This window comes from Heptranchias perlo, chromosome 33 (assembly GCF_035084215.1).
Source record: "Heptranchias perlo isolate sHepPer1 chromosome 33, sHepPer1.hap1, whole genome shotgun sequence".
Classification (NCBI taxonomy): domain Eukaryota; kingdom Metazoa; phylum Chordata; class Chondrichthyes; order Hexanchiformes; family Hexanchidae; genus Heptranchias; species Heptranchias perlo.
Window position 1 is genome coordinate 5,472,043 of NC_090357.1, and position 13,933 is coordinate 5,485,975.

At 43.6% G+C, this 13,933-nt stretch overlaps 1 protein-coding gene across 1 annotated transcript in view; it reads left to right on the forward strand.

Moving 5' to 3' along the window:
* zbtb16a (zinc finger and BTB domain containing 16a) overlaps window positions 1-13,127 on the forward strand; it is a 224,977-nt gene extending 211,850 nt beyond the window's left edge. Inside the window, exons 6-7 of the mRNA XM_067970901.1 lie at window positions 1,210-1,377; window positions 6,671-13,127. Of these exons, the coding sequence (XP_067827002.1) occupies window positions 1,210-1,377; window positions 6,671-6,900 (398 nt within the window). The 3' untranslated portion in view covers window positions 6,901-13,127. The remainder of the gene's footprint in view (window positions 1-1,209; window positions 1,378-6,670) is intronic.
* The last annotated feature ends 806 nt before the right edge of the window (window positions 13,128-13,933 follow it).

Consider the following 13,933-nt stretch of genomic DNA (forward strand, 5'->3'; position numbering starts at 1 on the left):
AGGCGAGCTGATGTGATAAATCACCAAAGTAATGCCTAGGTGACTCCAAACTTTATAAGCTTACAAATTGTAGGATGAAGGGAAGACTGAAAGCAGTGAGGAGTTCTATATTCTCCAGGTCCTGCGAAAGAGTGAATTACAGTAGGAGACAGTGGCAATGATGGAACTCAATGGTGTGCCTTTAATCCAGATTTTATCATGATCTCATGTTGAAACAGTCCATTAGAGTCTTAAACCTTCTTCAAACACACCCATCACCTCTCTTCAATCCACAAGTTGTTGAGTTTGTGTTTAGCTCTTTTCAAAACTTGAGATAAAATTAGAAACTTGAGAAACCTGAATGAGGCTGAGCTATAAATCTGTCCTGATGGGTTTTGTGGCACCTTGGTGCCCATAAATTGGCTGCTGCATTGGTCTAAATAATAAGTTACCCCGTTGCAAAAGTAATTCATTGTAAAATGTTTTGAGATGTTTCTGAGACATTAGGGCATTGCATGAAAGCAAATCCTTCTTTTCTTCTAATCTGTCTATCTTTTTCTTTCTCTTTCCTCTCTTTTAGCTTTTCATTAGCTTCCATTTATGTTCACGAGCCCGGTTTTCGTAGCTTTCTTTAATGTAATGAAAACTGGATTCACCTTATCGCTACCGTGTACTATTTTATTTAAAAGCAAAAGAAAGAACGAACTTGCATTTATATAGCGCCTTTCACAACCTCAGGATGTCCCAAAGTGCTTTACAGCCAATGAAGTACTTTTGAAGTGTAGTCACTGTTTGAATGTAGGAAATGCAGCTGCCAATTTGCACACAGCAAGATCCCACAAACAGCCATGTTATAATAACCAGATAATCTTTTTTTAATGCTATTGAAGGATAGATATTGACCAGGACACCGGGGAGAACGCACCTGCTCTTTGAATATTGCCATGGGATCTTTTACGTCCACCCTGAAGGCAGACGTACTTCAGTTGGGTCCCCCCTCAACCATGTTTTTCCTTGATGATAATTCTGTATTCGTTTTTCATACCTCATCCCCTTTACACTTGGGATCAAACCTTATCCTCTTCTGCACCATTTCTAATGCAAGTAGATCTTTTTCTCAGTGGTGTGGTGACCAAAACATGAGCACAGTATTCCGAGTGTGGTTTTGATCAGTTCATTGGAAATTTTCCCCAACAACTCCTGATTTCTCTTCTTTCTTTCCCATCCTAGGTGACCACCCGTACGAGTGCGAATTCTGCGGGAGCTGCTTCCGAGATGAGTGTACTCTGAAGAGTCACAAACGCATTCACACTGGGGAAAAGCCCTATGAATGCAATGGATGTGGGAAGAAGTTCAGTCTGAAGCACCAGCTGGAGACCCACTACCGGGTTCACACAGGTAAACCGCAGGCAGGACCAGGTCATCTGTGTATCTTACTCAGCTTTTCATCATTTCATTTTTGCATCAGTAAATAAGCTGTAGGATCCATATTGTTGACTATTGTACAATCAATCCTCCTTGTTACAGGACACTCCTGTATGAAATTAACTTGAGTACAAACCTTCCCATTAACTCCCATTATACTGGATTCCAATGGTCTTAAACCCATTCCCATTCACTCCCATTATACTGGATTCCAATGGTCTTAAACCCATTCCCATTCACTCCCATTATACTGGATTCCAATGGTCTTAAACCCATTCCCATTCACTCCCATTATACTGGATTCCAATGGTCTTAAACCCATTCCCATTCACTCCCATTATACTGGATTCCAATGGTCTTAAACCCATTCCCATTCACTCTCCATACATAGGATTCTGATAAACCGCTTCCCATTCGCTCCTAGTATGTAGAATTCCGATAGCCAAAACCATTTCCCTGTTCACAAAATTCCTGACTCAGCACACCACAAGAATATATATAATCTGATCCAGACACATTGCGATTCCCATTTCTTCACGGCCCAGCACAATGAACATTGTCAGTCGTCTTTCACACACTAATGACTTTTTGCAGAGGTTGTTCTGTATTTGGTAACGATGTGTTTTAACATTGTACTCCATTGTAGCGTGAAAGATTAAATGGGCCAATGCTCAGCATTATAAATTGTAGTCTGTTTTTTTTTGTTTAAAAGAAAGCTAATTTGAGGCAGGCCATAGAAATGCTGATTGAAGCAGAACATTTCTTGGTAATTTGGTAGTGCAGTTGTCAATATTTAACAGTGATATTTGTAGAGTGAAGCTGAAAGCCTAATGTTGATGCTCCAGTTTGGCCGTCCTGGGACCGCTGCCGGTTTCTGCCTGTGATTTTCCTGCTTCGTCGGTATCCGTTCTGTTGGAGGTGGACGCTGAGCAAAGGCTCGGCACTTCAGCATGGGGAGTGGAAAATCTGACTGGGCATTACCAAAGGCTTGCAGCAAGTCTCCTGCCACTGTCCATGAGTTTAAAAAAAAAATGATACGTGGCCTGGTGAGATTTTAATTAGACCACCCCCCCCTAACATTGCCATTAAAATGGATTTTTTTCCTTTTCTCATACTAATCCTCCAGGAGGTTTATTTTAAGCTTCTTCACCTCCCCACCCATGGCATACATTGTGCAATCTCTCGCATTCAAATCCTCTCGCCCACTCTCTTGCGCTCTCGCTAAGGCGGTTTAATGAAATGGAGGTACAGATCAGCCATGATCTAATTGAATGGTGGAGTGGGCTCGAGGGGCTGAATGGCCTCCTCTTGTTCCTGTGTTCATTTGTTTCCTTATCCTCTTTGTGTTTAAACTGGATTTGCATTAATGGTAGTCGTCATGATCGTTAACATCTCTCCAGGTATCTTCCTAATGTTGACCATTCTGGAAGTGTAGCTTGAAATGTTGACCTTTGATGAATCCTGTAAAAATCGTAAGGCAAGTTCATGATGTGGAAGAGCCCAGAGTGGACACTTGGAGGAGAATCACTGCGATTATAGTGCTAGATAAAACCCACCAGTCCAGTAGGCAGTCCTTGCAGAAGGCATCCTGCAGCATGTAATTCTTGGTGACTTATCGATACTTCACTGTGACGGCACTGAAATGAGTGAAGAACATTCTGGGGTTTTGTCTCCCCCCAGAGTCTCTCCCCTTGTGTTGAGTGTGGATCACCTGGCTCTCTGGGTTGTCAGCTGACGTCAGTTACATCATTTACCATTCTTCATGTGCGAGGCCAGCCAGAGTTTACCAGAGGAATTATTTAACCATGGGAGGCATCGCAGCCCAGATCAAACCTGTCCTCACCTGATATCCATACCCTGACACTTGCTGATCTTTTTCTCCTCCCCCCACCCCCCTCCCTCCTCAGCCCCAAGTCCCTTGAGGCCAATTGCGGTTTCCCCATCCCCAGCTGGAATCAACTAACCCAGCACAGAGCGGAGATCGAATCTGCCATTTCCTTGATCTGTATAGTTCAGTTCTTCGGTGTCCTGCGATCTCAACAGCGAGGGAGGGCCTTTTCTTTTTTCCGGACAATAAATTTGTTGGTACCTCGCTGAACTTGCCCTGCAGCTAACGAACGGGATTCTGGAAGGTGGGGAAACAGCAATCTCAAATTGCTGCTTAGCCTTTTGACTGAGGAAGGTTCCCCTTGCAGCTTGTAAGATTGAGTGGAAGTCACTGACTCCATCAGTGGGAGATATTGTAAAAGCCGAAAGAATGTTTGGATTTAATTTGCATTTCATTGTTTTATTAATATTCATTTTATTTTGCAATGGCCATTTTGCGTATGTGCTTGCGCGAGAGATTAATATTCCATATATAAGAGTCACTAATAAATCCAATAAGGAATTCAGGTGACTTGATGAAGGTCTTTAAAGTTATGAAGAGTTTGATAGGGCAGATGTAGAAAAGATGTTTCCACTTGTGGGGGAGACCAAAACTATGGGTCATAAATATAAGAGAGTCTCTAATAAATCCAATAGGGAATTCTGGAGAAACTTATTTACCCAAAGAATGGTGTGAATGAGGAACTCGCTACCACAAGGAGTCGTTGAGACGAATAGCATAGATGCATTTAAGGGGAAGTTAGATGAGTGCATGAGGGAGAAAGGAATAAAAGGTTATGTTGATGGGGTTAGATGAAGTAGGGTGGTAGGAGGCTCGTGTGGAGCATAAACACTGGCATAGACCTGTCGGGCCGAATGGCCTGTTTCTGTGCTGTTAATTCGATGTAATTTAAATTGAGCAATTGTGGCCCATGTTAAATTTCTAGTCAGGCTGCGACCAGAATCAAACGGTAACCCTGGCAGCAAATGCTATTTGCACCAACCAGTTAACGTATTGCTGTGGCTGCTGGCACTTTGCCCGTGGAGATGGGACGTGAAACCATCCCCTGGGGGGTGGTGGCCCTACCTCTGGGAGCATCTACCCTCCTCGTTTATAATACGGCACAGCCACCAAAGACCAAGTGGTTGAATTAATGGGGTATAAATCACTTGGGTGACAGATCGCTGATTTGGGAAGTTGGGTTGATGTAAATTTAAGAAGCAGGCACACAATGAGCTGAATTGGTTTGCACCCACCATCTTCAATTTTATATATTTTCCCGAATTAACAGCTGTTCATAATTCAAGCGCCGCATTTAAACGCCGCAAATTAATTTGATTATAAATCTGCTCGGAGATGTGAAGATTTTACTGCTTTGAGATGAACATCAGCATCCAGCTGTGCATGAACCCAATGACTTGCATGTGTTAGTCAATGCAGGTGAATTGCAGCCTGTGCCACACACTCGTACGAGCATTTTAAAAGATGACACTCAATCCCTGACGAGGAAGGTGCAGCTGAAACGCTGTTTCGTCGTAGATAAGGTGCGCTGGTAGCATCCGTACCCTGCATGTTGATCAAATGCTTAGTACCTCCCAGAGGCATGACCGAAGGAATATGGGAAAAGGGCAGGTAAATGTGATTGGGACTATCTGCTCGCGTGAAGGGCAAACACCGACACGGACTGGATGGGCCGAATGGCATTTTTCTGTGTTGTCGCTTCTACGTCTTTATAATTGGGATAGGAGATGGCTTGGAGATAAGTTTCCTAAACAGGTGAAACATGCTCCCAACCTAAATTGAATTAAATGCAGTCTTTAGATATCGTTACATTACAGAGACAAGACCAAATTTCTGTCTCTGTGTAGGTTTGCTCAGTTCGCGTTGCCAGACAAATGATTTTTTTAAGAAGAAATTTGCACAGGAACATAGGAGCAGGCATAGGCCATTCAGCCCCTCGAGCCTGTTCCGCCACAATAAGAAAGCAGTCACATCATTCAGGAAGGCTATTATTTGCATTTTTTGGCCATCAGCACAAACTGATCTAGGATCAAATTTGCTCCTTCAATTAAAAATGAAATAAAGCAACTTGAAATGTGAAAGAACCTGTCGGGAAGCAACTTTGATATTTTTATGCTTTTGGCAATACCTTGTGTCACTTCACTGTACTAAGTTCATGTCTGGATATCTTATTTTTCCCCCCTTCCCCCCCCCCCCCCTCTAATTTTCTCCCCTCCTTCCTCTCCTGAATGCTCACGTTGGGGCCGTGTTCCTCAGGCTCTGGCACCTTGCTTAACAAGGACAGGATTGGGCACGGCTGTGTGGTGCCCCCTACAGTTGAATAGGTTGCCAGCAGTCGCTGTCGAGGCCGGCATGTAGAGAGTGGCCATTTTTCCAACTGGCCCTTATGAGACGGTCTTTGAGTCTGTCTGAGCCTTCGGCAGGAGGCCGAAATTGGCGGGGTGGGGAATAAAATTGGTGGTTGGCGGGAGGGGGGGGGCGGTGGGGAATGAAATTGGTGATTGGGGGGCGGGGGGAATGAAATTGGTGATTGGGGGGCGGGGGGAATGAAATTGGTGATTGGGGGGCGGGGGGAATGAAATTGGTGATTGGGGGGCGGGGGGAATGAAATTGGTGATTGGGGGGCGGGGGGAATGAAATTGGTGATTGGGGGGCGGGGGGAATGAAATTGGTGATTGGGGGGCGGGGGGAATGAAATTGGTGATTGGGGGGCGGGGGGAATGAAATTGGTGATTGGGGGGCGGGGGGAATTGAAATTGGTGATTGGGGGGCGGGGGGAATTGAAATTGGTGATTGGGGGGCGGGGGGAATTGAAATTGGTGATTGGGGGGCGGGGGGAATTGAAATTGGTGATTGGGGGGCGGGGGGAATGAAATTGGTGATTGGGGGGCGGGGGGAAATGAAATTGGTGGTTGGGGGGCGGGGGGAATGAAATTGGTGATTGGGGGGCGGGGGGAATGAAATTGGTGATTGGGGGGCGGGGGGAATGAAATTGGTGATTGGGGGGCGGGGGGAATGAAATTGGTGATTGGGGGGCGGGGGGAATGAAATTGGTGATTGGGGGGCGGGGGGAATTGAAATTGGTGATTGGTGGTTGGGGGGGGGAAATGAAATTGGTGGTTGGGGGGGGGAAATGAAATTGGTGATTGGTGGTTGGGGGGGGGAAATGAAATTGGTGGTTGGGGGGGGGAATTGAAATTGGTGATTGGTGGTTGGGGGGGGGGAAATGAAATTGGTGGTTGGGGGGGGGAAATGAAATTGGTGATGGGGGGGAGTAAAATTGCTGGTGAGGAATGATGCCGTTCATTGTTGTTTAATGGAAAATAAAGGGATTTCTTAGTCTTCAAAGGATTCACTCCTTATTTTTTCCTCCTGAAGGTGAGAAGCCCTTTGAGTGTAAGCTGTGCCATCAACGGTCCCGGGATTACTCTGCGATGATCAAGCACCTACGCACCCATAACGGGGCCTCCCCCTATCAGTGCACGATATGCCTGAATTACTGCCCCAGCCTCTCCGCTATGCAGAAGCACATGAAAAGTCACAAGCCCGAGGATATTCCACCAGACTGGAGGATAGAGAAAACGTATCTCTACCTGTGCTACGTCTAATCGTAAAGAAAGATAAAGAAACCCGTGGCTGTGAACGTGGGAAAGAAGATTAATTTTTTAAAATTTTTTTTTGTGAATCATTTTCTGTGTTATGCACAAGTGTGCTTGGATTACCTCGTGTCGTATGACCTCGTTCAGCTAATGGTATATTATTTTTTTCCCCCCCCGTGTGCATGTCTTTCTTCCGTGTACAAGCTTGGGTCGTTCGAGAGTTGTCACATAACGTGACGGGCAGTGGTTAAAAAGTTTAAATACTTAAGAGACTGCAAAGTGCCACAGCAGAGAAAGCAATTTGTTTTTCGAATTTGTACGTCTGTGTGTGTGTGTGTGTGTGTGTGTGTGTGTGTGTGTTCATTACCAAAATTGGTATTTTTTGGGTTTTTTTTTTGGTTTTGTTTTTTTTAAAGAAGCAAAATGACCCCACCTGGTCAGGTGAGGGTCAAAACTTATTCCGAAAGCTACCTCTTTATTTTTTTTTGTTGAGTTACTAAAGCACAGTTGCAGTATTTTGTGTTTTTGCGTTGTCGCCACAACTGTTCATCTCATGCTTCACTGTCGGCTGCGTTTGTTTGGGCAAGATTGCAGCGCCTGTATGTAAAGGGGGGGGTTAGGGACGTTAGCTGTAGTTAGGGGGCTTTAAAAAAAAACAACAAAAAGGGGGAAATAGGAGGGAAAGGATGGGGTTTCTACACACAGCTGTTTCCTTTTGGATTGATGGTGAAAAGGGAACGGGGGTGCCTTAAAATGGAAAGAGTATGATGCTCGAGTTGAAAGGCGACAGTCGGGGGGATTTAGTTTCCATATGAGATGTAAACAAAAAAGTGTTAAGCTTGAATTATGAGAAAAGTAATGTAATTTTTTGCTAAAATGTGAAGGAGGAAAAAAAAAATCACTTGGGGCAGAATCTGGACATATGCTTTGTGAGTGTCTGAGTGTGAGATCGATGGCTGCACGTGTAACGAGGGATTTTAGTCCAGGATATTAATAAGTTGTTTAAGCCACAAGAAAATGGCGGGGGGGGAAATACCTTTAGGGCTGAGGAAAAGCTCTCTGTGAAATTCAGACAGAATTGATTAGATATTTACAAAATTGTAATATTTTTGTAAGAGTTGTCGGTCCTTTACATTTGTAGGTTTGTGGTAGGCTCCAGCCCTTTCTGCCTCTGTGATGTGAATATTTTTTTTTGTGAGTATGTGTGGGAATTCATAGTGTTGTCGTATCCCAATGTTATTCCATGCATTTAGCACTAAATCAAAAAAGTTACTTCATAATATAAGCTCTAGTTATTAATAAAACCAGGCAACAGGTTGGATACACAGGCCAAGGGGGGGAACAAGATCCCGTTGCCTAGCAACATGGGACAATCCTTACAGGCGAAGGACTATTATCTTCTTGCATCTGACAGACGGCCACTTTTGACTCAACTGTAATTTATTGGCCAGAAGAATGGTCCCTCCAACTGTCTATTAGGGGGGGTTGGGTAAAGACTGAAATTGTTGCCAAAGCAGTACAGGGTCATAAACTTCCAAAATGCCCGGTAACCCCCCTTCCCTTTTCCCCATTTCCCCCCTTCCTGCCCCCCCCTTTTCCCCTCTGACCCATAAAGTGGTTTATCAAACGCACTTCATTTCTTCTTATTAAAAAGGAATATTGCGGACTGTTGGTCCGCTCGAGTTTTGGAGGGAGGGATGTAAGGAATGGGCAGTAAACATTTGGACAAAATGTTGGGCTCCTGCACTGAGAATCCCTCTGCCCGATTATAGCACTTCAGCTATTGGAGATAGTTTTGAAAATAATATCCTGACTGTCCGTGTGACAAACCAAATCCTTGCTGTTAGCTTCCTAAGGATAGCTGAATGTTTATCGAATAAGTTGGAAACCTGAAGATGCAAATGGTTTAACGGTAATGCAACCCCGGTCAATAATTAAAAATACTTGACTAAACTGGAAATCCATTTGGTTAGCACACAAACTCAGTGACTAGCGCTTTTAAGGATTATTAAATATGCTCCTTATTTTCCTTTAAAGTTGATTCTGTATAGCTGCACTTCAGACAAGGTAGTCCCAAGCTCCATACTGAAAGTTATCTTGGGATCAATCAGCCTATCATAACGCAACTCAATCGACATTGTTGGAAAACACTGTGGAACAGGAGTGATGTTCCTTCTTAACAAAAAAAGCCTAATTTTCTGCAAAATTAATGTCCTGTTAACGGATTTGCTGGAACTTGCAATTTAAGAATACGGTTTAGTCGGTGGGCTGCTAATTGTTTGAGAAAACTCTTGTTCCTCATTGAGGGACTTTGGATGCTGGAAATGTGACTCCAGAGGTTTGGTTGTGCGGCCTACGCCTCCTGGAGTTAACCGAGAAAGTCAGTCAAGAAGAGATGAGTTTAATTCCAGTGTGACTTAGAGTTACCAAGTTCAGAGTGTTTACAGAGAGATTTACTCCAGAATTTAATCCGTTTCACTTCACTCCAAAGTGTTTCTTTTTAAATCCTGTAAGTGGGGCAACAAACCAGCGAAACAAAAATACAAAATCTGCCTGTGGGGATGATGTCTGGCTTCATACAGGGGCATATCCTGGTGTGTAATAACCTGGCTTGCACTCTGCATTTCTTCCTGTACCACGAGAAAAGAAAACTGCGATTAATCAGCAGGACAAAGAGCAGATTTAAATGAAAGGAGCCTCCGATTGGGGAACATGGGACTCCATTTCAAGAAAAGAATGGGATGGAATTATTCTGCATGGAGGACAGGGTAAGTTGGACGTTGGGTTTTCATCTCTGGAAGCTGGGTTCAAATCCAGCCCAGGACTGATGGCGGAAAAGGCTTCTGCCCTGTTGGCATTAGAGACCCCCCACGAGGTGTCTCAATCCAGTTCCGAGTGGGCAGAAGCTTGCAGCACGTAACAGTCTCTCATTAGCTCTCTGAGAGGGTTAGGGGATGTCTTGTGGAAAGGAAACGGAGATTGTCCCACTGCTGGCAGTAAGGGGTTGCAATCAGGTTGGACCCAGATTAGTGCCCGATGCTGACACCCTGTGCCTGAAATAGGAAGGTGGTCCATTCTTCCACCATTACACCCCCCCTCACCTTGAGTATAAAATCCACCCCCCCCCCCCCGAAAAAAATATATTCTGCAAGTTTTCCATTTTTTTTATTAAAAAAAGGTAATATTGAGCACAGGCAAAGCTTTGATTTAAGCTGATGTGAATGAGGCAGAATTTAGAGAAGTCCATTAATGTGGTTTAAATTGTATTGGATTTGACTGTGAACAAAAAGTGAAGTGAAAATTAAGGCTGTGCAGCCAAGCTGAACTCTAACCAATCGTGTTTTTATTTTGTTATGCGCACTAATGCGAGCTAGGTTTTTGTCTTTTGAAATCCCTTGTCTCTGAGTCACTGCTGTAAGTCTTTGCCCAGCGTAGCTGACACTGGGGTGTAACTGATCTGACTTGGCGATTCTTGACCTAATGAGGAGGAAGCTGCTTCTCTTTAATCGAGAGCTCGGTGGAGTTGGGGTAAACCAGCCATACTCCACCTGGAGTCAATGGATTCCATTGATCTGTTTAACCCTTGGCTGATGCCAAGCATCTCTTGTCCACATGACAAGACACCTTCAAACTGTGGTCATAAGAAGTATCAAAAGTTGACTTTTCTCAAAGTTAAATGGCGTTTTGTTTTTTACATACAAAATCTACCTCAAAATTTATTGGGGTAGAAATTGCTATGGTTCCGCCCATTTTTCGGACGTAATATGGGTGCAATGCATACCAGTTTAGTAGTGGGATGGCATGCGCTCAATTTACACAGTGCTAAATTCGTGTGATTATTTTTTAGGCCTAAAACTTTTTTAGGCCCCTAATTGACATATCCCAGGGGTCTAATGGCTGTTAAAGAAATCCTTTGAGAAATGAGTCACTGAGTTGGGCTTTGGGCCTGCTCGGCTCACAATTCTTCAACGGCCCCTTAAGTACTTCCGTTTGATCGCCAACCAAAGGGAAGCACTTAACTTCCTGTGCAGCCAAGAAGAGCAGGAATGCTCCCCCCAACTCACGTTTGCCCCCCTCCCCCCAATAGCTACGGTCCAACCTCCTTCCCAGGACCTACCTGAGGGCTGCTGCCAGCGAGGCAAGTGACCTGAAATTGACATTTCCCATCGAGCGACCCATTCAGACGAGGCCCGAGGACTCATTTCTACCGATTCTTGTTTTCGGTCCCGGATGAATTTTTGCCCCAGAGGAAATTACACCTACATTTCACTGCAGATCAATTAATCCACTTGAAGTCAATTCATAAAATCAAAAGTAGGTGTGTTTTTTTGACTTTAGTGGTTGGGGCTTTTGCTACAGTTAATGGACTTGCTCCTTATTTCTCTCGCTTCTGTTTGTGATACCCTTCTTCACTTACCACTCCCCCGAGAATAGGTCAGGTCAGGCCACAGGGTTCCCATGGTTACCGTTAATGCTGGGCCATGGCAGGACTGTTTTTCCTGATTGTTCTTCCCCCCTTGCTTCCAGCGAGATGGAGTGATCCCTGAAGCAGCCCAGCCATAATCTGAACTCAAGCATTGAGGTGAATAGAGTTTACCTCACCAGAGAAAGACACTGGACACTCTACGGAGGGATCTAGTGCTCCATACCTGGAGCTGCCTGGGTGCAAATAATCGATCTGTTTCTGATGAACAAGGGCTTCCATGTTGTCACTGGGCTATCAGAAAATCATGGATGTGTAAAATGTTCATTGTGCCCATTTGAAACTGAGAAACACCCAGCAGTACAATTATGGATTTCATCTTTCAAATTTGGGTTGTGTCTGGAAGAAGCCATTTTGAGCTGTGTAACACTAGCGTGTGGTACTGGAGGGTACGGATCTGTCACTGGTGGTGGAACCAGTTTGAGGTGAGGATTATTTTTTTTTAAATGCTAAGAAGTTGGGTAGACTTCCTCCAATTTTAAGCCAGACTTTATTTCAAGACACAAACATTCGGGTAAAGATTATGAATTTCAAATGGATCATTTTAAGGGAAAAAAAAGTAACATTTCACTAAATGCCATGGGAAATGGATACTGCACATTATTTGCACACTCAACTCTCCTGAGGCTAGCCAACATAGGGGAGAATCCTATACGAGATAAATTTGATCAGTCAGCACATAGCACTGGCCAGCGGCCGTTTTGATTTAGTGCAAAAACATGCAAAGTAACATGGTATGTGATGTTTATGATAGTGTGGCTAAACTGTCTACCATTTTTTTTTACGTTTTCATTTTTTTAAAAATCAGGCTTAAAATTCCTATTGCAGTCACGTACAAGTGTTGCCTACATTTATAAAGAGAAGGTTTTCCACGCTTTGTGTGTTGTGTATTTTTTTTTTGTTTTGTGAGTGTGCAAAATCCTACGTCCATTTTACTTTTGGGTTCTTGTTTCTTGTGCATGTGCCAGTTTCAGCTGGTAAAACTTGTAATGTTGCAGAAAGAGGCATCCTGTCCACATACAAATATACACACATTATATAAATATGTATTTATATAATGTGTGTGTGTATATATAGCACTGAGGACTGCCATTTTGGACCAAGTGTATCCATGGCAATCGGCCATTTTGTTTTTTTTGTCTTGACTTGTGACCGCGCATGTGGCAGTCTAATTGCTTTGTATTACATTTTTTTTTAAGAAATGGTGTTTTATTATTTTTTTTGAATTAATGTTATAGTTGAGTCTACCTCAGCACCTGTTGTTAGCCTACATTTAGAAGGTGCCATTTTCTTTTCTCAAGTTTTAAGATTTCTTGTCGTTTTTTTTTCTTTTTTGAATGAGAACCGTGTTCGGAGTAGTGATCGCTGGTCCCGTCCTCATCAGCACCAACAGCGCGTGCGCGCGCGCGCGCCCGTCCACGTTGTGATGTAATCATCCGAGCTTTAGCGCCTCCTCTTCCTGTGTAATTTTCACTGCTCTTTGTAATTTTTTCCGTGTTCTGATGGGGAGGGAGGGAGGGAGGGGGGTTGTTGGGGGAGAAAGAAATGCTGCAGGTTATTTTTCTTCATGTGGTCACTAAGTGAAGTTTGTGCCTTCAATAGCGAAAGAGAATATTTTTTACATCCTACTAACAGTAGATTTTTGTAGTGAACATTTTTTTGTATTTTATTTATAAGTCACGTAAAAAAAAAGAACAACAATTGTTTCAGTTGTATACCTTGAATCTGCAGTTAGAAAAAAAATAAATGATGAAATGCATTTCAAGTGTGTCTGTTGTTTTTCTTTTGAGGGTATCACTTCCACCAACTTGTCCATGAAGTGGTCTCCACAAGGTACAACCCAGTGGTGCCCAACAATTTGTCTTGGGCCATAGAGTCTTGCTGTTGGGCTGCTTTTAAAAGCCGGGCACAGCAGTCTAGTGGTTATGTCACTGGATTATTAATCCAGAGGCCTAGACTAATAACCCAGAGAATTTAAGTTCAAATCCCACTGTGGAAGTTTTGAGAATTTGAATTCAGTATTAAAAATCTGGACATAAAAAGCTGATATCAGTTAAAAGCGGTCGGATTGTCATTAAAAACCCAACTGGTTCACGAATGTCCCTTTAGGGATCTGCCGTCCTTACCCGGTCTCGGCCTATATGTGACTCCAGTCCCACGCCAACGTGGTTGACTCTTAACTGCCATCTGAAGTGACCTAGGAATGGGGAATAAATGCCAGCCTTGCCAGTGATGCCCACTTCTGGAGAATTAATTTTTAAAAAATCTTTGAATCGTGGTTTCCCCCCACAGCAGATCTTGATACATAATCTAGGTTTGCATTCAGTTAGTACTGAGGGAGCACTGAACTTTTGAAAGTCCCACTTTTCGATGAGAGGTTTAACCGAGTTCAGGAACACGATTGCCAACACAGGATTGGCCTGGAGTCTCCAGGAATTGTAGATTAATCTCCCGGACGCTGCTGCGAGCAAAACCCAGGAGAAAAATCATCGGGCATTAAAAGAAAAGTTTTTTTTTCATTTTCTTTGAACACTTCTGTTTATTAGTTATAAAAATATT